This window comes from Megalops cyprinoides, chromosome 3 (genome assembly GCF_013368585.1).
Source record: "Megalops cyprinoides isolate fMegCyp1 chromosome 3, fMegCyp1.pri, whole genome shotgun sequence".
Lineage (NCBI taxonomy): Eukaryota > Metazoa > Chordata > Actinopteri > Elopiformes > Megalopidae > Megalops > Megalops cyprinoides.
Genome location: NC_050585.1, coordinates 4,662,290 through 4,686,362, shown reverse-complemented (window position 1 = coordinate 4,686,362; position 24,073 = coordinate 4,662,290). Strand labels below are relative to the sequence as shown.

The 24,073-nt window shown below is 41.2% G+C and overlaps 1 protein-coding gene across 1 annotated transcript in view; it reads right to left on the bottom strand.

Annotated features, from left to right (window-relative positions):
* Window positions 1-297, bottom strand: part of jam3b (junctional adhesion molecule 3b) — a 36,891-nt gene extending 36,594 nt beyond the window's left edge. The window contains exon 1 of the mRNA XM_036524362.1: window positions 211-297. Within this exon, the coding sequence (XP_036380255.1) occupies window positions 211-259 (49 nt within the window). The 5' untranslated portion in view covers window positions 260-297. The remainder of the gene's footprint in view (window positions 1-210) is intronic.
* Window positions 298-24,073: the final 23,776 nt, after the last annotated feature.

Below are 24,073 nucleotides of genomic sequence, written 5' to 3'. Positions count from 1 at the left end.
AAAATATGACTTTTTAAGATTCAGTCAGCATCCCACCTTAGCAAGCTAAGTTTAGCTAGTTGATTCAAAGAGGCAGGCTTCCAGCATTAAACCACACCGATGAAGTAGCCGGAGATCTCAAACGAACAAGAGCATTAAATCAACTTTGTTGGTCTCAAGTATATTACAGATGCTCAACCCGCAAAAAAGTACAATGTTACAGTGACTCACAGTGTGTAGAGAAGAGGACCAGAAAGCCAGCCAGCCGTGTTATCGCCATCTTGGAGCCGATGAATGTTCTGTCTGACTGTACATGCGCAAATTACAACGCTTTGTGAGGATGGGGAGGACCGGCCGCGTAGAGAGGTGGAGATGTATCTGTTGTATCGAGTTTCCATGGCTACAACGAGCATCTTTCTATTGATAGCGGTCTGCGTTGAAAACAGCAGTTGTGTTCCAGCGGAGACATTTACATTGCATTTACTCATTTGGCAGACGCTTTTATCCAAAGCGACTTATAAGTGAGGCAGAGTACAACACAAGCAAAAACCATAAGGAGTCAACAATATAGAAGCGCTGCATGACCAGGTTTCAATGGTCTCCAGATATGAAGATAATCTGTTTTACGTTTGCTAATCATTATTTGAATAATCTCACTCATGAAATGAAATATTTTCAACGACTGTCATATGTATAAGGACTCACATTTAGCTTTGCATCGTATTTAACATTTCAAAATTATGCGTTTTAAAAGTATACTAAACTTTTATCCACACCACAACCAACTTTGTTGTGTGCGTATTGATATGAAGCTTTGAGTCGACATTACAAAGACATACCGCTGAAAACCAACTTGCTCCAGTTTGCTCACGTTACGTTACTAGCATTTAGCAGGAAAAAAAAAAAAAAAACAGTACAATGCTTTTTACACACACACAGATAGACAGATAGGGTGATCGATCGAGCAAGAGTGAATTAAGTTCGTTTGAAGCTTTGTTTTTTTTTTTTTGGAGCTAATTCAATATCCTATCACTTACACAGTTATGATAATTCTGTGAATTACAAGTTTCTATGTTATTGCTGTCGTGGAAATGTGCCATGTTATGTGGATGTTAATTAAATCACAGATGTACCCCTATGAGTTGGCGTGTGGTCAGCATTACACAATATTAGAATGGGATGTGAATGCAGCACAGGTAAGCATGTTGCAGACAGAGGGTCCAATGCCCATATGTCTCAGTCAAAAGCATAGATTATAACACCAGCCGTTTGGAATGCTGTATTATCCTGCTGTACTATCTTCAGTCAGAGCCAGTTAGAAATCCAGTGTTACAAACTACTGAAAATGTTGGTGCTTTGGTGCAAAACAGATTACAGAAAAAAGCGACAGTAAAAGGCACTCACCTATTTAATGCTCCCTCTTAGCATTTTTCTGCCGTGATATTTGTTTAGAGAAATCTTTCTGTCGCCTTTAATCTAATTGTGTGTTGTATTAGCTAATTACTTTGTATTTATGCCAAGACTGTAACAGATAGAACTTGCAGATTATATTTTTGAACCAAATGCTCAACAGAACAGCTCCAGAAGCTTCCACTTTGAAACAAATATGAAATCTCAGCATCTGACCCACAGCCTGCTTTGCATTCATGGCCTTCACATCCAATTTGCTGGGGAGGATGTGAAAAGTCTCTCTTGCATGCTCTTTTAGACCACGCTTCACTACAGTGAGACAGAAGGGGTCGTGGCAAAAGTTGACTTTCATGGTTGAATAAAAGTCTTTTAGGATTTCGCCCCCAAGCCCATTTGACGTTTCTCCTACCCTCCCTAAGCAGTTTTCTTTTTTTAATATGCAACAGTGGTGTTCAGAGTCACATTCAGTGTAAAACCCCTAGCAGCAAGGTCCAGAAAAGGTGAATGGTCAGCAAGCTAATGGGGAAATAAATCTGCGCAATAAGATTTTACAAACTTGTACCTAAAAGCTCTCTGTTTGGTGCTTTGTATAGAATTGTTTGTGTTGAAACACACATAGTTCAATGATGTAAAAATAATGATAAATGATGGTGAAGTTATAAAGACGTCCTTAAGCATGTTGTTTTTTTCTTAACCATTATAGCCTCTAACCATTGCATAAACCTGACAGCTTACACAGATGGTGATCATGGAAAATTGAAGGATTAAGAGGTACGTACATTCAATGCAATTCAATTTATTTTTATTTGTATAGTGCTTCTTACAACACAAGTTGTCACAAAGCAGCTTTACATTGTTCCCAGGCCAGAGACCCCCTGAGAGCAAGCCTAAGGCAACAGTGGCAAGGAAAAACTCCCTAATTTACAGGAAGAAACCTTGAGCAGAACCCAGCTCAGAGGGGGAGCCCATCTGCATCTGGCCAGCACTGGGCAGATAGAATTACATAGAATACTTAAAATTGTACAATGTACTTTAAGACATTTGAGTTTTGATAGACAGTAGTAAATAACAGAGTAAATTTAAAATATAATAAATTTAATAAATTTAAAAATTTAAAATATATCCTAGAGAATGTCCGGCTTGAAGCATGCTTGGCAAGCATAAGCAATAAGCGAAGTAGCAGGACTGGAGATCGGGGTGTGATGCTTGGACAACAGTTCCAGGCAGGAGCCCCGAGCAGGGACAGGAAACACATAGAGAACAATGATTAGTGGATGGTAAGAATGACATGAATGTACAGCAGAGAGGCAGGAGAGGAGGGGCAGGGAAAAAGGTACGAGATATGTTGAGACTGCTCAGATCACTAATATCTATAATGCAATATTGCAGAAATCTCAGATGCTAGAAGTGGTTTGGATTTTGTTCCTCATGATGTATGTGTAGGTACTAAGTTCTCTTAATGGTGAAGGTCACAGCTCTGAATTGTCCGTGTGTCATCCTCAGGTATTATTTGGATATGCACCATTATATAACATATCACTTGTGACCTCTGTAGACTGTTGTCATGTTATCATGAACTGCAGTATAAGGCAGACCAACATCAATATTGCACTGAATCAGTTTATTCAAGTTGTGTACTAAAATTGTGTTGCACAATCCAATGTTTTAATGAACTGGGGGTGAAATTCATAACACCCATCTGACTCATCTTAACATAAGCTGTGGCGGCTGATGTCACCAGGATATTTTCCTGAAATACACACAAAAGGCAAACTGATGACAAACTATGTTTGATACTGAGCGTCAGTGCAGGGTTGGTCTCCTCTGAGATTTACTTCACAAGAAGCTAAATGGCCTTGGGATGTTCCCTACCTGGTTACAGCCTTGACAACACTTTAAAAAAGGTTTAAATCTCAGATGACCATTTTATGGATGGGGATATATATACCGCCAGACAATAAGTCCATGTGGCATTCTGGTCCGGTGTTGCCCCAGCCAAGCAGTTTGAGTATTTTAAAACCAGCTATTGTATAAGATAAGATAAGATAAGATAAGATACGATACGATAACAGCTTTATTGTCATTGTTCAGGACAACAAAATTACAGTTGAGAACACAATATCATTAAATCACGAGAAAGAATGATAATGAGGGCAGACCATTCAGACCCTCTTAGCTCCTAATTTGCCTATTTTAGCTCCTAATTTGCATGCTATCTTCAGTGTGGATTTTTAATTACAGACACTCTCACTATCTGAGACCAAAAAAATGGAAGTTCTTTTCCTTGTTTGGGATACTGTTGTTAGTAACTCAAGAAAATTTCTACCACCAGTGAGGTGACGAAAGGAAATAATCTAGATAATGCATTTCATAATGTCCTTTTGGTACACATGTGCATTGTGAGAAGCTGTGAATACATGGATTGTATACATTGTCGGTACACTATTCCCAGCAAGGGTACAGACATCTCTGAAGCCCTTATCAGGCTCAAGGACACACAAAGGAGTCAGCACTTTAGAGGAGCACTCCCAGTGCTCAGTCAGAGCTCCAAACTGCAAAACACAGAAAACATAGGCTAGAAATCAGCACTTTATTCACTATGTGGGCAGGGAACCATAGAGTGATTCTTCACTGAAGGGTGCAGATAGTGGTGACAAACAAGTATATTAATATCACAAGACATATTTTATAATTGCCATAGACTACTATTAAGCAAGACAACACAGCCTCCTGATGTTCTTAGATTGTTTTTTTTTTATTTAATGAAATTTTCTAAATGTGTCTCTGAGCAATTTCCTCGTGTACAAAGAGCATGATGTTGCCATGGTTTGCAATATTTTCACATTTCCATATTCATTTACCTTTCACTTTTGGAACCCAAGATGAATCAAGTGAAGAAAATGTCAAATGCTTTATGAAAGAGAGAATGATTCATATCAAAATAAATGGGGCATTTTGTCCCAAGAGGGCCACATACATCTCTAGTAATCACCCCTAATGCTCTGTTGTTTGTCAGAAATATCCTGAATCAACCCATCCCTCAAGAACTGTCAAGTAAAACAAAACCCACTAACAAGAAAACAATGAAATTAAGAGCAAGGACAGGACTGATACGAGGATATTATATAATCTTGAGAGTAGAATAAATACAAATGTTCTGTCTAGTTTACTTAAACTGCTGTTATCACACAAAATGACATGGTAAATCAAAATGCATGCCATGCAATGTAGAAAAAATATAAAGGAAAACAACATACTACATCATTACAAACCCAATATTGTATGTTACCTCTTCATCAGTGACACATATTGCTTTAAAAAGAATTGTAATAGTTAAAGTCGCAATATCCTTGTCTTTCATAGGCCTGGATTTATTTAAAATGCAGTAGGGGCTTGTTCTTAACGTTGGATGAGTCTTTGGAAGTGTTTGGCCTCTATTAAATATAGCTTGCATTTGTTCTTTGGCAGCTGACAGCCTTGTGATCGTGTGTAAGGAACAAAAGCGTAATGCTTGAATTTGTAGCTCACTGTTAGATTGAATCAAGGTCTTTTTCTTCTCACTTTCCCTGACCCTATCTTATTGATACCAAAAATATGTAAATCAAACACTATGCGATATACAGCATATATTAAGCTCTTTAATGCATAGTCATTATTTTTAACGGTTTAAACATTAATTAACGGTTTATCCAGACATGAGGGAAAGCAACAGAAGTATCTGTACTTCCCTACACTAAATTTTAAGCAGACTGTTTTGCTAATATGCTGTATTTTATTTTATAGCAGTTTTTTTCAGTTTTCTTTTTGTCCACTGCAGTTGGGTGGAGCTGGAGCCATTTCGATTCCTGGGAAGTTGGTCCCGAGGAATCATTAAGTACGACTCAGCAGTAAAGTTCTCCAACTCAGGGTGGGGACTGTCAGTCATTACTGTGGGGTTCTCAGGCATCTAGTTGATGATCAGCCTGGTGTGTGAGGGGCCAATGAGGATTATAAAGAGACCTGTGTGACAGAGAGGAGGAGAGACTGAAATCTCTGTGTGATCTGTGATGCTCTTCATAATCACACGTATACTCACAATCAGATACGTCTAAAGCATCCTTAAGGTTATTCGTCTCAGTTTGACCTCCAGTGAATCACTAAACTCAAAGCAAATACCTTTACAAAAATTTCATCTAAAATGTTGTGTATAAATGAGATGAGAGAGAATGTACAGTTTTTATATGTTTTTCGATTTCTTTCTGTAGAAACTCATCACATCTCCTTTTGCCTCTACATAATTAAAACAAATTGTTGGCCCTTGTTGACCATGGAATCACCTGGCTTTCCATGACTCCCCGTGGGATTAGATAAAAGCTGTAAAATCCCATGAAAAATATCTTTCCTTCCCTGGGTACGTGAACAATAGGGCTACTTATCATAGCAGGGAGGCAGTTGATGGTAAGGTCAAAGGACATCTATTCAGTGCTGCCAAATCCATATTATTCATTAGTGTAATGATATTTCAAAATGTGTAATGTGATTTCAAAAATGTCCTGAACCTTAACATTTAAGGTCACATTCACAATCACAGGCTCGGATTCAACAAAAATGAGTCTTAGATATACATGGAAATGCGCTTTATTCTTTGGCTACCATCAAATACATGATGGTCTATAAGAAATAAAAGAAAAATGCTCACCTGAATTTGAGACTCAACATTAAAGACAAACTGTATTGTAGTTGGATTGAATAGAGGCCTTACTTTATTCTTACTTTCACAACATGAATGTTTTTTCACTTCATTGATGAGTAAAAGTGAGGAAAAATGTGGTGTTTCTTTTTAAGATATGTGTTACTTGCTATTCAGAGGTAAGACCAAGAACAAGTAAACTTAAGACCAAGAAGTAGTTATGCTGAGACGTGGCCATAGAAACAAGGCTCCGTTATGTGAAGTCTCATTAGAGGAACTTTGATGGTATAACAATTCTCTAGACGAGGCTTCCTAATTGTCTTATGAATCTATTCATTGAATGGTTGCAAGAGATCTCTGCTAAATTCAGTACAAAAGGTGATTTATTTCTTTTCTGCTGATTCAGAAGTTTGACTCTATATAATGAGCATGGATTCTGTCCGGAAATATTCACTGCCTGTTTTGCTGAATCCTGCATTTCCTGTCTCAGCCTGTTTGTGCAGTCCGGTCCCTGTGCCCAGAGACCTTCACTGGCACGGTGCCCCCTCCTGCAGTCTTCCTGCTATTCTGGTGGGACACCGCTTTATGGACAGCAACAACAACAACTTCCTTGCTGGCACCACTGATAAACTAAACTTCCCTTCCTCAAAATAACAAGTGATTACTCGTTTCATGCAGAAAGGCATTGTTTAGCTGTGTGTGGGGTAGGTTGTTTTACATTTACATTTTACATTTAGCAGGTTGTGCTTCAGCATCTGAGGTTTATGGCCAAGCTTCATTTGCTGGGTCCCTCCAGCTTCAGCATTACGCATTTAAGCTGCACTACATATTGAAGAACCCACTGAAATTCAGCAATGAAGTGTGCTGCACAGATTTATGTGAGATGTGTGACATTGAAAGAACTGCACAGTTCAATCAATGTCTTTTGTGTTAGGGTTGGGGATGGAAACAGAATGATTTGGAAGAAGAAGAAGAAGAAGAAGAAGAAACTCTGTCCTGGTATTTACCGCTAGAATACGAGGCGTACCCATAAACTTCTCCGAGAATGCTTTGTTCGCTCCAGCTACAGCAGTGTGTCGTTCCTTCAGAACACATTTGCTTTGTGAACGTGAAGCTTCTTCTTTTAAAGTCTCGCACGCTGTGAACAATCACTTCCTCCCTTTGCACAGTGAGCTCCATCTGTCTGGGCCATCATCGCAATGAGTTGCCTTTCCTGTTCAGAGGAAGGAAGTGTTTTTAACAGGGGAGAAGAGAGCCGGTGCATCATTCGCCCTGTCACACAAAATCCTGTGCTCTGTCAAGCCAGATTCTTTATTTCTGAGCAAATATGGCTCTGAGCTGCACTGTGGGGACGGTGCCCGTGGTGTTCCCCCACTGGTGAATTGCTCTGACTGGAACTGAGTATTAAGCGTGAAACTGGGAGGGAGATGTGACAAAGGTACGCCAGACATTAAGGCTGAGGTAAACTCAATGCAAGTCTTGTCTATTGATAATGTTTTGAAGCACATATAAATCTATATATCTTCTTAGTGAGGGTATGCTCACATAATATTGTCATCAAATTTCAAAACATAGGCTATGTTGGTGCCCTGCATTACCTGAACTTTAAATATGGTTCAGTTTGTCTGAGTAAGCGATCCCCAGCTGCTGCCTGCTTGTGATTGCAGCTGTTTTTCCCAGTTTGAAGGTGTTTTTTTTCCAACAGCTTCATGAAATACTTCTGACTGGAAATGGCCGTAGGGCTGCGGCATTGTCACTGACTGGATACATGTATCTACTGTACATCGCACCGAGGATTACACAACAATGAATTTTTCATTATGGGGAAGTGAAAGCATTGTTTAATGAATATGGTTGTTTCACATTATCCAAGTTTAATTTAATCAAGGAAATAGCGGGCTTAGATTTAATATGTGATCAAACTGCTTTCCTTTGTATATTAAAAATGACAGCATGGTTCAAGACAACAAAAACTGAAAGAAGGCACCTATCAGTAGGCAGGCTGTCTAACACCAAGGCTTTCTTAATCACCACAGCAGCAGCAATTGCTTGTTTTGTGCATGTGCCCCAGTTGTGGTGTAGGGGTAAACACACAGAGGAGGTCTCCTGTGGATGGCAACCAAACAACAACGTCATCTCTTGCAGCTGGCTTTGATTTTGCTTTTATTGTGCTATTTCACTGTTTTTCCTGTAATGAAATATCTGAAAACAAGAGAGTCCTGTCATGTGATGTTTAGTCTCACAGTTAAACTGTATTTTATGAACAGATAGTTTTGTATGTTTTGGACCTCTGCCGATTCGAACAAGCAGGTCTATGTATCAGAATCACAGTAGCACCTTTTCATTTGACAGCAAAATTCCTTATGATATTACTATAGCATTTAGTTTTTCATTTACAGTGTTTGTGGATTTACACTTGTACTGTAAGGACACAAACTCCTAGACAGATACTTGTTCAAAAAGATTTTAAAAAGTATGGTTGGGGCATCAGTATTGCTATGAGACACACCAGAAATGTTCAATATGGTTCATTCTTAAGAAATGCTTTAATCTTACCAAAAATATCATTCATCATATGAGACATCAGCGCAATGGTTAAAAATAGAGGGAGGAGCACCACTGTGGTCTGGATTCTTTCCCCCCACTTGACAGCTAGTTTTTAACTTTGTCCCATGAGTTCAAGCAGGTGTCAATTTTTTCAGTTCTCGCTGAAATTAATTTTGGTGAATTGCCAAACTCAGGACACTGTTTAATTGAAGAGAATCAACACTATAGTACAAATAGTACAAAATAATAATAACAATAACAAAAACCACAACAATAATAATAATAGTATTTATTTAGACAGGGCACAATGGTGGCTGTTTCAGGTGACACAGGGAGAAGGTAGACACACTTGAAGAAGGTGACTTTCCCGTCAGTGTGTTGAGGTGAAGGCAAGGGGAAAAGTGAGTCTCCGGCTCGCGAGCCAGGAGAGTGGTGCAGACTAAAACGCCAGCCAGCTGCATCTCGATTCCAATTAGGTAATGGGAGTTGACAGTGCCCCCCGTGCAAAGACACAAGCCAGAGGAGAGAGGGCCCACATCTGCAGTCTAATACCTCCAGTCTCTCTGGGGGCGGGGGGGGGGCGGCTGGAGAGGTAAGATGCGTGCATATCAGAGCTGCATCAAAAATAAATGCTGGGAGAGGGTGAGTTAGAATCTTATAGCTCCCCTCATACAATATTCAGGAGGTAGGTGTCACAATGAAGTCATAGCTAAATCTAGTTGGAGACCAATGCAGAAGGGAACTGATTTCTTAATTCATCTGAGTGCTTAGGTCACGGCAATGATAAGCTGCTGCAGTGTACCAGCCTAATTTGAAAAGGATTGGGAGAGGCTGATTCAATCGGGATCGGGGCTCTGTGTGGCTGGGAAGCCACAGAAGCTCTTAGGGTGGTGATATCCAGGGACATAAGCAGAGCTTTCCAAAGGGGTTTAGAGCACTAAACCTCTTACACCTTTCTTTTAAAGCTCTTAATGTGAAGTAGGATTGTGTTTGGGATTTTTCATGTTACTAAATGAAAGGGGGGTAATCTCCTTGCAGTCTGTCCCTCACGTTTTATCTCGAGTTAAGAACAAGGAAGGTTCTAGAATGTTGGCATCAATAATGCTCACACTGATCTCCTACTAACACACACCGAATGAGTGATTTTTAAATTCTTTAATATTTATTGATTATAGGTGAAATCTTCTTCCAGAGGCTCCGTTTGGCATTATCTTATTTTCTGATTTCATGGTGAATACCTGCTGTGGGTGGGCAGATATACTCATATTTCAGTGTGGCAGGGCTTCCCTGATGAGAAATCATTCCTGCCGGGCAAAAAAAGAACAAGCACCTTTTACCAACCCAACATTTTCTCACTTTCACGAATTAGTGGTGAGTGGATTAGCAAGTAGCTAGAGCAGCCAAGCTCAGGATTTCTGGTGTGTGATGTAAGGGGGCCTTTGGACGAGTCATCCTGGCGACCCCTTACACACACACACAGGGACGGGCTTTCTCAATTAAGACCCGCCCGCCCGCCTGTCTGCCAGTCCGCCAGTCCGCCAGTCCGCCAGTCCGCCAGTCCACCCAGCCCCACCAGCCCAGCCAAGCAGCTCCCCTCCCTGGCTCCAGCTGTCACCATCCGCCGCATGCCGTGCGTGCGTGACGCGGGGGTCTGGGCCAGCGAGGGCAGGGGCAAAGCTGCAGCGTCTACGCAGGTTTTTCCATAGTGGAGGATGCAGGACCCGGGCCTCGGCCCTGGTGACGTGAGGTGCACATCTGCAGAGCGCGGGCTGTCGGCTGGGCAGGCCGAGCCCTGGACACCTGCCAGCTGGGCAGATGCTGTGTGCCACCTGGCTGCGCCACGCCGCTCCTCTCCCTCGTACCCGTGAGGGTGCTAGACACACGCCACAGGCCCATAGTCCTGCTGCACATCCACCTCCCTGCAGAACCCCTCCACTGTGGGCTACAGTCCCCGCAGCCATCAACTGCCATACACTCTCTACTGAGAGACTTGAGAGAGTAGATTTCATAAGATCATAAAGTTTCAGAAATCTATTCAATTACACAACGTGTTTATCCGGTGGGAGAGACTGATATTAAACCGGATATGCAGAATGTGGGCAGACATTTCATCTAACAAAGCCAAAAACAAAAATTGGCAGGGGCGCCATTGTGTATTGTGATTCTAAGCTATGGCAGGTCCTGCAGACTGAATTACAGGTATTGATTTTAAGAGAATGCTAAAGAAATCACTGCAGTTTCCTAACTGCGTGAACTACACCATTATAGTATAGTATTTGACCCCTGAGTTTTGACGTGGATGCATATAATGTGTGTTATGTACTTGTTGGTATGAACCCAGGATCGAAATGGATCAATGGGCTTTCCCTGAGCAAAGATAGACTGAATTTTGCTTCTGTATCACTGGGTTTTTCCTGTGATTGGCTGCCACTGTGCCATGCTCCTTTGTGTCTACTGTGCTGATAAAAACTCCTCAGTTTTTTAGTACTGGTGCCAAAAAAGTGACACAGTTACACAGCTTGCTGGCTCTGCCAAAAGCCAGCCTTGTAAGTGGGCCAGCACCAGCAAAGCTATTGGGCTAAGCTGACATGGGTCATCATGCCTGAAAAGACCATGGAAAACCACCCAGAACCTGCTATAAGCCAGTCAGCCTGGGTCCAGCTGGAAGTAGATTATGACAAACCTGTACTCCTGGTTAATCAATTTCCATACAAAGAGATCTATGGCTGTATGCTCCTTAAAAACCTATTGTATCCCATGGTATTCTGAGTGTCCTGCTCTGTACTTCTTGTTTTACAGATGCAATGCTGTACATTCCTTTGTTTAGATACCTACTGCTGTACACTCTTATGCACAGACGTACATTCCATCTGCTGCGTATCGCTATCACCTTGGCTCCTTCTGTGTTGTAGCGTGTAAATGTATTTGAGTGTAAGCTCCTCTACGAGGCATGTTGCGTGTGAGTAGGGCTGCGTGGCAAATCAGAGTGCTTTCAATTTTGAGACAATGCATCTCGGCGATCAGAGCAGGTGGTGCGGCTCAGGTACACATGCCTTTAGTTTACCAGCTCTCCAGCTCCCCGGCTTCCCTCCAAGTCGTGTACCTTCCGTGAGATGGAATTCACAGAAATGAGCTGCAAACCTGGGCTCCAGATGGTGAGCACGAATCACTCGCCATCCCCCCTGACAATCAACAAAACTCTCACCCCTTGCCCTGGAGCCCTCCCTCCCAATCCTCACAAACTAGTGACAGAAAACACACACCAGATCTGTACTAAAAGGTCATGCAGTTTCATTGCAATGCTTTGATATTTCACATGATATTATTAAGACACATGGGAGGCATTCAATCTAACTGTAGTAATATGTGAGTGACAAATATTAACAAGCATTACATTTTTTATTCTTACAGCATACAATATGGCATGTTTTGTTACATTATTGTCATGTAATTGCAAGTCAGTAAAGGTGTAATAATGTGTACAACTTGAAAACCTGTAAAATGACTTTGATTTAACTACTCAAAAAGAAAAAGCACAGGCTCACAATGGGAAAATTGAATGTCTTTAATACTCTATAGCTGGTGATACTGAAAATATTTCTGTTATAGCCTGGTGATCAATAAGAACTGATGAAAGTGAATTTATTAGCTAATGCTGTTCCTTATTACACACCACATAATCTGTCTAAAGACATTAAGATGACCTTCAAAGCTTTGGTATTGGTTCAGCATAACACTGATCTCACAATTTAAATTGTGGTAATCCTCCACTAATACTGTCTTATGCTCTTTTATTTATTTTATGTTGTTCTTTATTTATAATATTCAACTTACAACAGGGCTTTGTGTTGTCAGATGTGCTTTGTCCAAAGGTTGGATCATTTCTGGATTTATATTGGCTTGTTAAGAATGTGTTTCTCTCATTCTTCTTGCAATATTCATTTTGGTGCCAAATCCTGTCTTTTTAACACATGGAGCTATACAGGAATATATAACATGCTGGAGGGAGCAGGTGAAATGATTTTAAAGAAGACTTATTGTACTGTAAGTATCTCTAAGAGAGACTGATTTATATCACATTTATCTCTGAGGGTGTTCTGGAAGGCAGTTCAGTTATTTTGAGTGGCATCTTACATCAACAGCATATATCAGTTCCTAAAAAAAGACAACCAGAGGCAACCAACAAAGGCAATGTGCAATGGCACATGGCTTGAGTGGCACTGTGGCACAGGAGATAAAGTAGGGACCTTCTAACCAGAGGACTTAATCTTTCTATGTTGTCATGCCATTTTACCCTTTGCCTGAATCACTTCAGTAAAAATCCAGAAATATAGCCTAAATGTATATATTGTGTAACATTTAAACTATTCACAGTAAGCTGTCCCACAAATAAATTAAAACTACAACGACATGGATCACATATGGTGTAGCCATTCAGTCCTTTTTACCAGAGGTGTATTTAGAAACTGTGTAAATCAGTATGTATGGGACACATTTCCCTGATTCATACTCAGTTACAAAGCATTCTCTGCAAAATATCAGTTGTGGGTGTATTTAGGTGGAATCAAAGGCAGCTGGTCATTGATGACATAGTTTAGTTATGACACCAATATGCTGCAGCCTCCAACTGAATCACATGTGGTTCAAGACTTTTTTTGTCTACCATCTACCCAAGAATTCTAACGCCTTCATGCATTTTTATAGAAATCAAGAATGATAAATAGGAAGCTTTATTATTATTATTATTATTATTATCATCGTTGTTGTTGTTGTCATTGTTGTTGGTGGTGGTGGTGGTGGGCTTGCTGTGGGTGACCATAATACACATATTTTATATTTTCTTTCATATCTTGTGATGTGCAATTCTGAGTATCATGCTGTTATGAAGGAAGCCGTACATTACTCAGTATCTGTAAATAATATAATGTGTTACACTCAATTTGTTGCTTCATGGAGTGAAATGAACCTTTAATTTCGACACAGAGAAATAAACAATTGATAGATAATAAAAATTGTCTATTGCAATATATTGTTTAATGTTTTGCCATTTTTCTAGAAAGAAACACATCATAGGGCATCCACTAAAAGCTATCATAGACAGTTCAGCTTCTAGGAAAGGCTACTCATGGATGGCAAAAATGTCTGACTCATACATTGTTAATTTTACCTATAAAGGAGAGTGAACTAACGCTTTTTCTGACATTTTCCTTGTCTGTATTTACCAGTATAAACAAACATTTACACACGAACCATTCTCGGGTCACTAAAGGGCTTTCTGAAAGGCATGACCTGTTTTGCAAACGAAACATCAGGCATCATTTAAGCATTTGCGTCTTTTCGAGCACGACGACAATGATGGCACATTACGCCACAGAAGACTGCTGGAACTTTTCACAGCGGTGGTCTTGCTGACTGACCGCCTGACCCACGCCATCTGACCTCTGTTGACGACAGCAGAGCAAATGTGGGGACACGTGAAAGTGAAGAGGAATGCTGAAGTTCCCACAGACAAGCAGAGTGGCGACCGTGACGATTCGGGTTTTCTGCTCAGTGTTGGTCCGTGAGCGGCAAGACGCGAAAAAGACGGGCGGCCATCAGGAACAGAACCCCGCATAATTTCCGCAGTCGCTTCCTGCCGCTGAGTTACGATTACAGCTCGCGTGATGCCGTTCCTGGTAATGACACTGGCCTGTCACTTACAGTTAGGCCTATTTCTTTACTTACCAGATATGTTTTTATTTTAAAAATCCCGTCAATTTGCGCAGTGCACTTCAATGTGCTTCAGAAGTGGGGATAACAGTGGAGATAACCAATCTGCTACAGGACGTTGCCGAAGTTGACAACCCTCGGGGCGCGCTGGTCCTAGCGCAGCCCCTGAGAGAGGACAGAAGCACTGTACTTGACTGTTTGGGAATGTAGCTTTGCTCCCAGCAAGCAAAAACTTCAAGCTTCAAAAACGTCACTCAAAGCTGAGGACCTTAACATGCTTAGTAATGCTGAGCAATAACGTCAGAACAACATTGAAATGCCTGCACATTAATGGTCAGTGTTTAGGCTACAGCACGCTGAGCAAAAACAGATGTCTCCAGACAAAAGCACTTAAACAAACTTGCGTCATTTCGTGATGCTTGCTGTCTGCTTTCCTTCTTTTGACTGCTCTCCGTTTTGGATGGACTGCAAATCAAAGTCATTTTAATATATTGCAACTGATTGACATAATTCACACTCATGGGTAGACGGCTCCGGGACTTAACTACAAACTACAAAAATAATAAATAAATAAATAAATAAATAAATAAAACGCCCATTTGTTTCACATTTTTCGGAGAGCCTGTAAGAATTATCATTGCTTAGCCTTATTTTTCACGGTTACTTTAGGGGGGGGGGGGGGGGGGGGGTACGCTGTCATAAAGGGCAGTATGGCAGATGCAGGCAAACAAGATAGGTGGTCAGCATTTATTTTTTTGAAGGCGTGTTGGCCATTTTCGTATTATTGCAGGAAAGCGTGGCGGAATTCAGTAAATCACTCCCCGCAGATCTTACCCGAGGGGAATGATGTGCTGAATTTGAGTCGTGTGACAACGCAGGACAATGAATTTGCCTCTTATCCCACAGCCATCATTCAAAAAAAAAAAAAAAAAAAAAACAATCACGTAAAAGACCCTTTAAAACAGAAGTATAAAACTTTAAGTTGCATTTGCCCGCGGCATTGCCTCACATAAGATGTAACCATCTACTCCCATTCAGACACAAGAGACATTACTACATCACAGAATAATTACTTACGGATCACATGACTGAAATTGCTTTTCAGTGTTCCCTTTCTTTATAGGCAGCATGATAATATTGTTTAGGTGTAGTGTAGCTAACTTATGTTGACGCACTACATAGTTAATTGTACTTGGTTACCTGGCAACAGGATGTGCCTCATCTTGTTCAAAAGCTTTGCTTAGTCCGGTTTTCATGACAGAAAATAATACTTCAGACAGAAGTTGCCGGTAAATGCAGATACCGTTTTGCCATTCATTTTGTAATGGGTAAGGGTGCAATTGTTATAGAGGAATCTGTTCCTAAATCAGCACTTACGGTCAATTTCCATGACGACTGCACTAACGCAGCACATAACCTGTTAAAACATGTGGAGTGAGTGGATGGGATTGTACTCCATCTAGTGGCTCGATAAATTAACATAAAATCTGAAATAAAATTGAAGCGTATTGCACAGTTCCCGATAAGACAAAAATAAGTATATGCAGTATACTGTGTATACCCCCCGACTACCACTATCACCCCTTCCCTCCCAAGTCAATGAATAATTCCTGTCAGGATGATTAATCAAACCTTTGCTTCTCTACTCATAACTAAGAAGTGAACATGAAATATGCTGACGAATTGGGCCACCATTAACATCTTCGTGATCATTTCCTTCTTCTTCCATTGATGATGATGATATGTATTATTATTGGTTTATTTTGTTCTCATCTGAATTGTAACAATGAAATATGATGGTTGATAAACACAGACGTTTCTCATCAGCGTTGGTAATATATGTGATTAGTTTCCTATTTACATTCCCACTATATTCCGAAGCTTAGCTTTGTAATTTAAAAAGGATATATTGTCTGAGGTGCTCCAAACAGACATTGGGAAAGCATTAGTTGGGGAAAGGCAATGAAAAAATGAGATGCAAAGCACTTATTGAATCGTTGTCATTGGCGTTGCCACCAACACCATCATCACCATCATCAAAATCTTCATCATCATCATCGTTACTCCCATCATTGTTATAAAAATAGGCTACAGTTTGTTTAAAGCCGTTTGATTTCCTCAGAGGGCTTCCGGCTAATATGAAAAGAACAAGAGGTCACATTCCATTACATTCCACAGTCCAATTCCAGATAAAATAACTAGATTGAATTATTGCGATTCAATTAAATTTGACACGCTCCAGTGCAGGTGCGTTTCTCGAGCCTTTAAACAAATCTTCAGAAAACGCAAAACTAACATGACCAACATACATGATAATTTCCCCGTTTTCATGTTTGACTGAGTCTTCTGCTTTTTTGTTTTGCTCATTATAGGAATAATATGCAATCATACTTGCAATAATGCTAGGGCATGTTCGTTAAGTTTGTCAGGCAGCCTGATTTGATTTTGCCTGATTAAAATGTCACTGAGAGATGCGATGACTAAAACAATAAAATGGCTGCAGGGACATCACACGTCACTTCCCTCACTTGCGCTCGGTTGATTGACTGTCCAACGCTTAGTGGTGTCAATGCTGTTTGAATGGAGTGCTACGGATTCAGTGGGACTGGCAAACACTGCTCCATAATCAGCTGTTCTCTGTCAGACACGTTTAAAAATGGCCTCACACCAATCAGGAAGCAGACAAAAGCATGACATTGCTGCAGCTAGCATGCTCCCAGGGTGAGAAACTTGATGTCAGGCCGCAGACAGGCCCGGATTTACCATATATGGTACCGGGTGAGCACCCTGGAGGCACCAACCACTAGGGGGCACCAACGCATCTGAACTTATGGTGCGTATGGTACAGTACAGTACAGTTCGGTTCGTTACGTGTCGGTTTGGTACGGTAAACCCTGATACGGCTTGTGTCTCCACTGCCAACCGTACCCCACTTAATAGCCGGGACGTATGCTCGATGGCGATTGCTGCGTCAGCTAGGCTAGGCTAGGTAAGTAGCGTGACATTATAAAAGCGGTGTAGCATAGTGGTTAAGGAGCAGGACTCGTAACCCAAAGGTTGCCGGTTCAATCCCCGCTGGGACACTGCTGCTGTACCCTTGGGCAAGGTACTTAACCCACAGTTGCCTCAGTAAATATCCAGCTGTATAAATGGGTAACATTGTAAAGAACTATAACCTATTTAAGTCGCTTTGGATAAAAGCGTCTGCCAAATGAATTAATGTAAATGTACTTTGTGTTCACGTTGTCGCACGGAAGTGACGACTCTCTGTCGACCAATCAACGGCAGTGGGTGTAGCTCCATCCTTTACAAACCGTACCACCGTGCTTGGTACCCCAACAGAAGGGTACCAAAAACCAGTACGGTACCCTTATTTCGGTACGGTTCGCAACTTTTGATGATGGAAACACGTACCGAACTGTACTGTACCGAACTGTACTGTACTACTTGGTGTAAACGCACCATTAATGTATATAGGCCTATATATTTATAAAAATAAAGTAGATAAATAAATAAAAACATCGACTATATCAGGTTGTTTTTAATGCAGAAAATTGTTTGAAACCGTCAGTATGTTGGGTATAAAAGATAGTCATATCCCTGTTTACCTGTACGGTTGTTTTGATTATATTACAATGTTTCGAAGGGCCCTCCTGAGGGGGCTATGTCATAAGGCGTGAAAATCGTTGATTTTGTTAGTTACACTACAAGGCACGAACCGAACTGTCAGTTGTAGGCCACCAGCCAAATGTTTTTTTAATTATTATTTTTACATTTATTTAGAATATTTTTAGCTTTGTATTTTCGCATTTTCATTCTACACTCCGTAGAATTATCAGGCACTGACCACTACACTATATCTGTAATGATAGGACTTGTCCAAGTTCGAACTGGAAAAGTGTGTATGTTATGTTATGTTTTTATTACAGATTTCAGATGTTTGTTGTTTTTTCCTCTTGTAAGACAGATGTGTTTAAGTCCAGTCTCTCGCAATTTTATTGTATGTAGCTACCTAACATTTAAAAAATCACCCATGCCAGATGTCACAGCCTTCTTCTGTCAGTGTTGCAAGCATGCCATATGATACAGAATCGTTTCGTAATGAGGAGAAAAATATTGCATTCAGTATCCATAGGTTTTAACTCCAAATATTTAAATCAATGAATTCAGTTTGTTTAAATCCAAAAATCCAGTTTGTACTATTGCATTTGGCCATTAAAAGCGAAATATCCAAGTAACATAGTGGGTCAGCAAAAAGAAAACTGAAAATCCAAAGGCTGGATAGAAATGTGGCAGTGGTAAAACATATGCCTGAAATAGGCACATTTTAGGCAGAATAAAAAAAGGAGCTGTGGAGTAGCATGTGCCAAACACAACTCAGCTCATTGTCACTTATATCAATAGAGTCAAACCTTGTCAGACAGCTAGATTTTGATGATCTAGCAGACGATTTTGCGAGGAGGAAAGCAAGAAAGAAAAGGGGGGGGGGGGGGGCTTCCAAAAGACATGTGCCCAGGGGCCTCACGAGACCATGATCCGGCCCTGTGCACAGAGACACAATAAAGTTGAAGAAAACTTTATTCGCTGTCAGGTATCCTTGTAAGTGTAAGTGTAAGTAATCCTTGTGTAAGTGTACAAACAGAAAAATTACACCGTCTGTTCAAGTCTCAAAGTAACAACTAGGCGATCACTGGCTACTTTTTGTTCCCATCACTGTCACTGCTGATGGAGCCACGATATTTACAGATGGCTTCACATCGCCTAGGAAGCAGACAAAAGCATGACATTGCTGCCGATAGCATGCTCCCAGGGTGAGAAACTTAGCTAGGTGTCGATCGCAACCTAATCTGGACACTTCAGTCCTCTCTAATTTTAGACCGATTTCCAAACTCCCGTTTCTTTCTAAATTTTTGGGGAAAGTTGTACTTATACAATTGCAATATTTTTTAGATACACATGGCATCTTTGTGCCACTCCAGTCTGGTTTTAAAGCCCTTCACAGCACCGAATCTGCACTGTTAAAAGTTTTTAATGATCTGTTATTAGCTACTGACTCTGGGGATTCTGCCGTTCTTATTCTTTTAGATTTCACAGCTGCATTCGACACAGTAGACCGTTGTATCCTCATCTCTCGCCTTGAGCATTGTGTCAGTATTAAAGGTACTGCTCTGGAGTGGTTTAGATCCTACCTGTCTGACAGAAGTTTTTCTGTCTGCCTTCGTGACTTGTTATCTCCTCCACAGCGTCTCTCCCTTGTGGAGTCCCCCAGGGTTCTAATCTTGGCCCAATCCTTCTTTCCCTTTATATGCTTCCCTTAGGGTCCATTCTAAGAAAATATGGCATCTCTTTCCACTGTTATGCAGATGATACTCAAATCTACCTGCCTTTGAAATGGAAAGACACCTACTCGTTAAAACCACTGTTGGACTGTCTTGAGGACATCAAAGTTTGGATGGCCTTAAATTTTTTGAAATTTAGTGAAAATAAAACTGAAGTCCTGATATTTGGACCCAGTGGTGCCTGTGGTGATATGGATCTATGCTCCCTGGAACCATATGTAAAACCCACTCTTTTATTTCACAGCATAATTTGTGCAAGAAAAAATATATATCAAGATTATGATACATAACACTTCTTGATAACAAATATGTTGAAACCTAATTACAAATATACATTTGAACTTATGTTGTTTCTAAACTTTTTTATTTAAGGTTTTTATCTACTTTGCATGGTGTTTTGGAAGGTATACTTATGATTTAAGAAGGACAAGTGAATTGAACTATCAGAAGAATCAAATAATTCTGCATTTTGAGAAGAAGGGATGGTGTTTTATTGGAGCCAAAAGCTCCAGTGTTGGGAGCTGTGGAAATGCTCTGTGAAAACATTCAATTTATGCTAACAATTTGTTGGAGAAGTGAGAATTTAATAGAAATGAAATGTTCTGAACCCAGCGGTCTTAGAAACCAATGCCCTTGTTTATCGTCCGGCACTCTGAATACCAAACACAAATGACACCAATTACTAAAACTCCTCACTCATCCAACATGTAAAATAATTTTAAAAAATGATCTTATTTAATAATTAATATCTTTAATAATAATTATCAATTAAATCGCCAAACTCATTGATAGGAAATGAGCAGTCTGGTGCATCAACTTTTGCCAGAAATATACAATCACAACTGGATTAAATTAAAAAGATTTACTGAGAAGTTACACAATGACAAAGACAAAATTTAGAGCCTGGGCTACAGACCTGGTCCACTACCTTAACAGACACTAAATTACATAAAGACATTAACAAAACATGGATGGATCACGGAATGGATGAATGAATGTGTGAAGAGAAAATTACCCGAGCCAATTGTTTACCTCTCCCAAGGAAGAACACAGGAACCACTCAGAATAGCAGCAAAACTCCAAAAGGAAAAATCCAAAAAGTTGCATGAGAAACTGAACAGATTGGATGGAGCGCAAGCAAAAACTGAGCCACGGACTGGATGACTGAACGGATGACTGAGCATATCCTGAGCGTAAGACTGAGCCACGAGGCCTGTTCTCCAACTCCCTGCCTGGAAGTTACTCCGGGACTTAATTTTGTGCCTTAGATCCAAACATCTGGAAATACCAGATGTATTTTCGAGATCGTCATTTTTACATGAGCATCGCAATGACACCAAACATCAATAGGCATGTGTTAAGAGGAGAGAGTTGGCTGAAAGGAACTGGTAAAATGGTGGTTTTGCTGCTATATTGAGAAATACACGTTACATGACATTGGGTTTTCCAACATTTTTCCCATGACATGAGGGTATAATTAACTGTGGGGTATAAAAGGGTAAGTGATCCAAACATGTAGATACACCCAAAGAAACACACACACACACACACACACCAACACAAACATACACACACGCTGATTGTGCTCAGGAAGGGGAGAAGGGGGGGGAGAAGGCAACCCCCTGCAGTTGTGGTCTATCTGGATGTTACTGTTTTTAAGAAGTAACTTCAAGATTGGCCGAAAAGATAGAGCTCTTTGATATCATATTAGAAGTATTTGGCACCTGAACCTCTTTCAGATTAAACCAAACATGACTGTGGCCACTGTTTAGCCAAGGATTCTACATCTGAGGGGCAGATTAATGCTTACCAATAAACAAAGCGAGCGTACCATACCCTACTTCCGCTTTTATCTGGCGAAAATCAAATGTGAATCCAAACAGGCAATCATTAGTTTGAGGTTTTAAGTATATGACTGGGTTTCAGCTAACTTCTTTCAATCTTAAAGCGATGGCTGCTTATTTTAAGTAGGTATGTGACCTGAGGTCACTGATTTAGGGGTGTTTATGGTGGTAGGCCATTTACCCTCTTGCCTGCTGTGTGTGTGTATTTGTTGAATTATCTTATCTGCACTTGGTCTGGTCCTGACTCATGCAAGGAATCATAAAAACCCAGACCAGGGCAAAAAACCATAAAATGCATGGTACTCTCCCAACAAAGTTTCCCAAGCATTAGCACTGTGTGAGGAACATTTTGTGAGGGCAGTCAGCCAATGACACATCACTGAAGGAGGCATGACATTCCATGGAAGTTTTTGGGTGAAATAAGAAAATAAGAAACAAGAAATAAGAAAAAAAGGAGTTTAGATGTTTAATCTGGCAATAGCAATGCTTTTCAGATGCTTTAAAGGTTTTTGCATGCTGCGGCTGAAATGAGAAGCCCTCTGCACTTTTGGACACCTGACATCTCGCTTTTAGAGATTCTTACTGGCGTGTAGGGGAGAGATCTTTCCAGCTTAAACTGAGAGCAAATCCATTTCTGCCATGCACAGGCAGTGACGCTGTGTGATATTGGACGTTTCACTGTTGAGCTGCTAAGGTGCTTTCTATAATGCTTTCTATAACATTGCATTGTTTTTTGTGAACTGCGACTGTTGTACTCCATATTGTTGAATGAAGAAATTCTTCAGATATTGCACTGGCATTCTTTTATTTGACAAACACCACAGTATTAAATGTGCGCCTCCGGTTTACCCATTTTCTCTATGCCTTGTTCCATTTATCTTAGTCCCGCCTTTCCGGTCTAGCGGGGCTATCATTGACTTTCGTTCTTCGTGGAACAGGCCAATGGGAAAAAGCTACAGCGTCTCATTGGCCTGTTCCATTTCAAATCCGCCCTCTGATTCGACAAGCGCCACTTCCCCCGCCGTAGCTCTTAATTCTGAACTTGAACTTTGCGGAGAACACCCAGCGGTAAGTCGAACTGCATAAACTTTTTCCACTTTATCAACTTTTTCATGTTTGACACTATGTGCTATGGCGAAAAATAGCTTTACCTTATACGAAAAAGCCCTTTTCTGCCTTAATATAGCTGACCTAGCGTGCTACCGCGCTAGCCTGACTACCGGTAATCGCCAGTTTAGAAGCTCGATCGCGGCGGTAAAATGCCTTTAAAACACGATCTGAGTATTTGGTTCATATGTTGGTACCTGGCTGCGAGATTACTTACACAAAAAGCCCTTTTTTGCCTTAATATAGCGGACCTGTAGCAGGCCTAGCGTGCTACCGCGCTAGCCTGACTACCGGTAATCGCTAGTTTAGAAGATCGATCGCGGCGGTAAAATGCCTTTAAAACACGATCGTAGTATTTGGTTCATATGTTGGCACCTGGGAGATGATTGTATTACTACCATGTGCCATCTAAATTCAAAGTTTAAGTACGCTTTAGAAGAGTTAGCACGGTTACCCGGCGTTAGCTCATTCATTCCGATGCGTTTAAATGCTAATTTCCGTCAGTGCTCTAAAATGACCTGGCGACCTCTCAAAATGCATTTAAACCGCGATCAGACTGTTTGGTTAACCTTTTCAGATCCCTGAGATGCTGTTACAACAGTGTGGAATCGAAATAAAAAGCCTAAATATGTTTTAGATGTGTAAATGGGACCCCTGCTATGTTAAACACGTGTGTGAATGAACGGCCAAACTGTGCACTATTGTGCTCTTGTAACAACAGCTCCACGGGGAGTGTAAAAGGTTCATGTGTATTAGCAGTGTGATCAGTGTAAGTACTCTCTATCATTGTGTGTGTATGTCTTCAAAATGCTTTCCGTACGGTGTGCTTTAATTTCTTTTGTCTTCTCCTCGTAGAAAATGGATTCTGCACCCCTTTTCCGCTTTGAGCCCTCTTCCCGGGAGTTAACCCTTCGGCCCTCCGCCGCAACGCAGGCGGTGGCCCTTCAATACTGCTGGGCGCTAGGCGCTGCCTGGCAGATAAAGAGGGCCGACAGGGTTCGCGCGGAGGCGAGGGCTAGGGTGGCAGAGAACGGCGGTGACCCCAAAGACCTCCAGGCGGTGCTGGCCGAGAGCGAGCTGCAGTTCGGCCAGTAACGGGGTCACATGTTCCGGTGGCTGCTGGAGAACGACGTGGGCTACGGGTCCTCCATCGTCGTGTCCCACGGGGGGGAGAGAGAGGGCGGGGACACCATGCAGACGCCCCTCATGCAGAACAAGGACGCCCTCGCCTTCTACGCCGGGCTCCCCCTCCCCCCCCGATGGCAGAAACCATTGCCAGGCATAGGAAGCGCGAGGGTTCCCAGAACGTGAGGGGCCTGGATGACAGCCTGGTGGGGATCGGAGTGCATGGCCACCGCACTTTCAAGTCCCTGTATGAGGCCAGGGACGCCAAGAGTCGATCGTAAGTATCGTGTGTGTGCGTTTGTGTGTGCGTGTGTGTGACTGAGAGATTCATTTTGTTTTTTTGT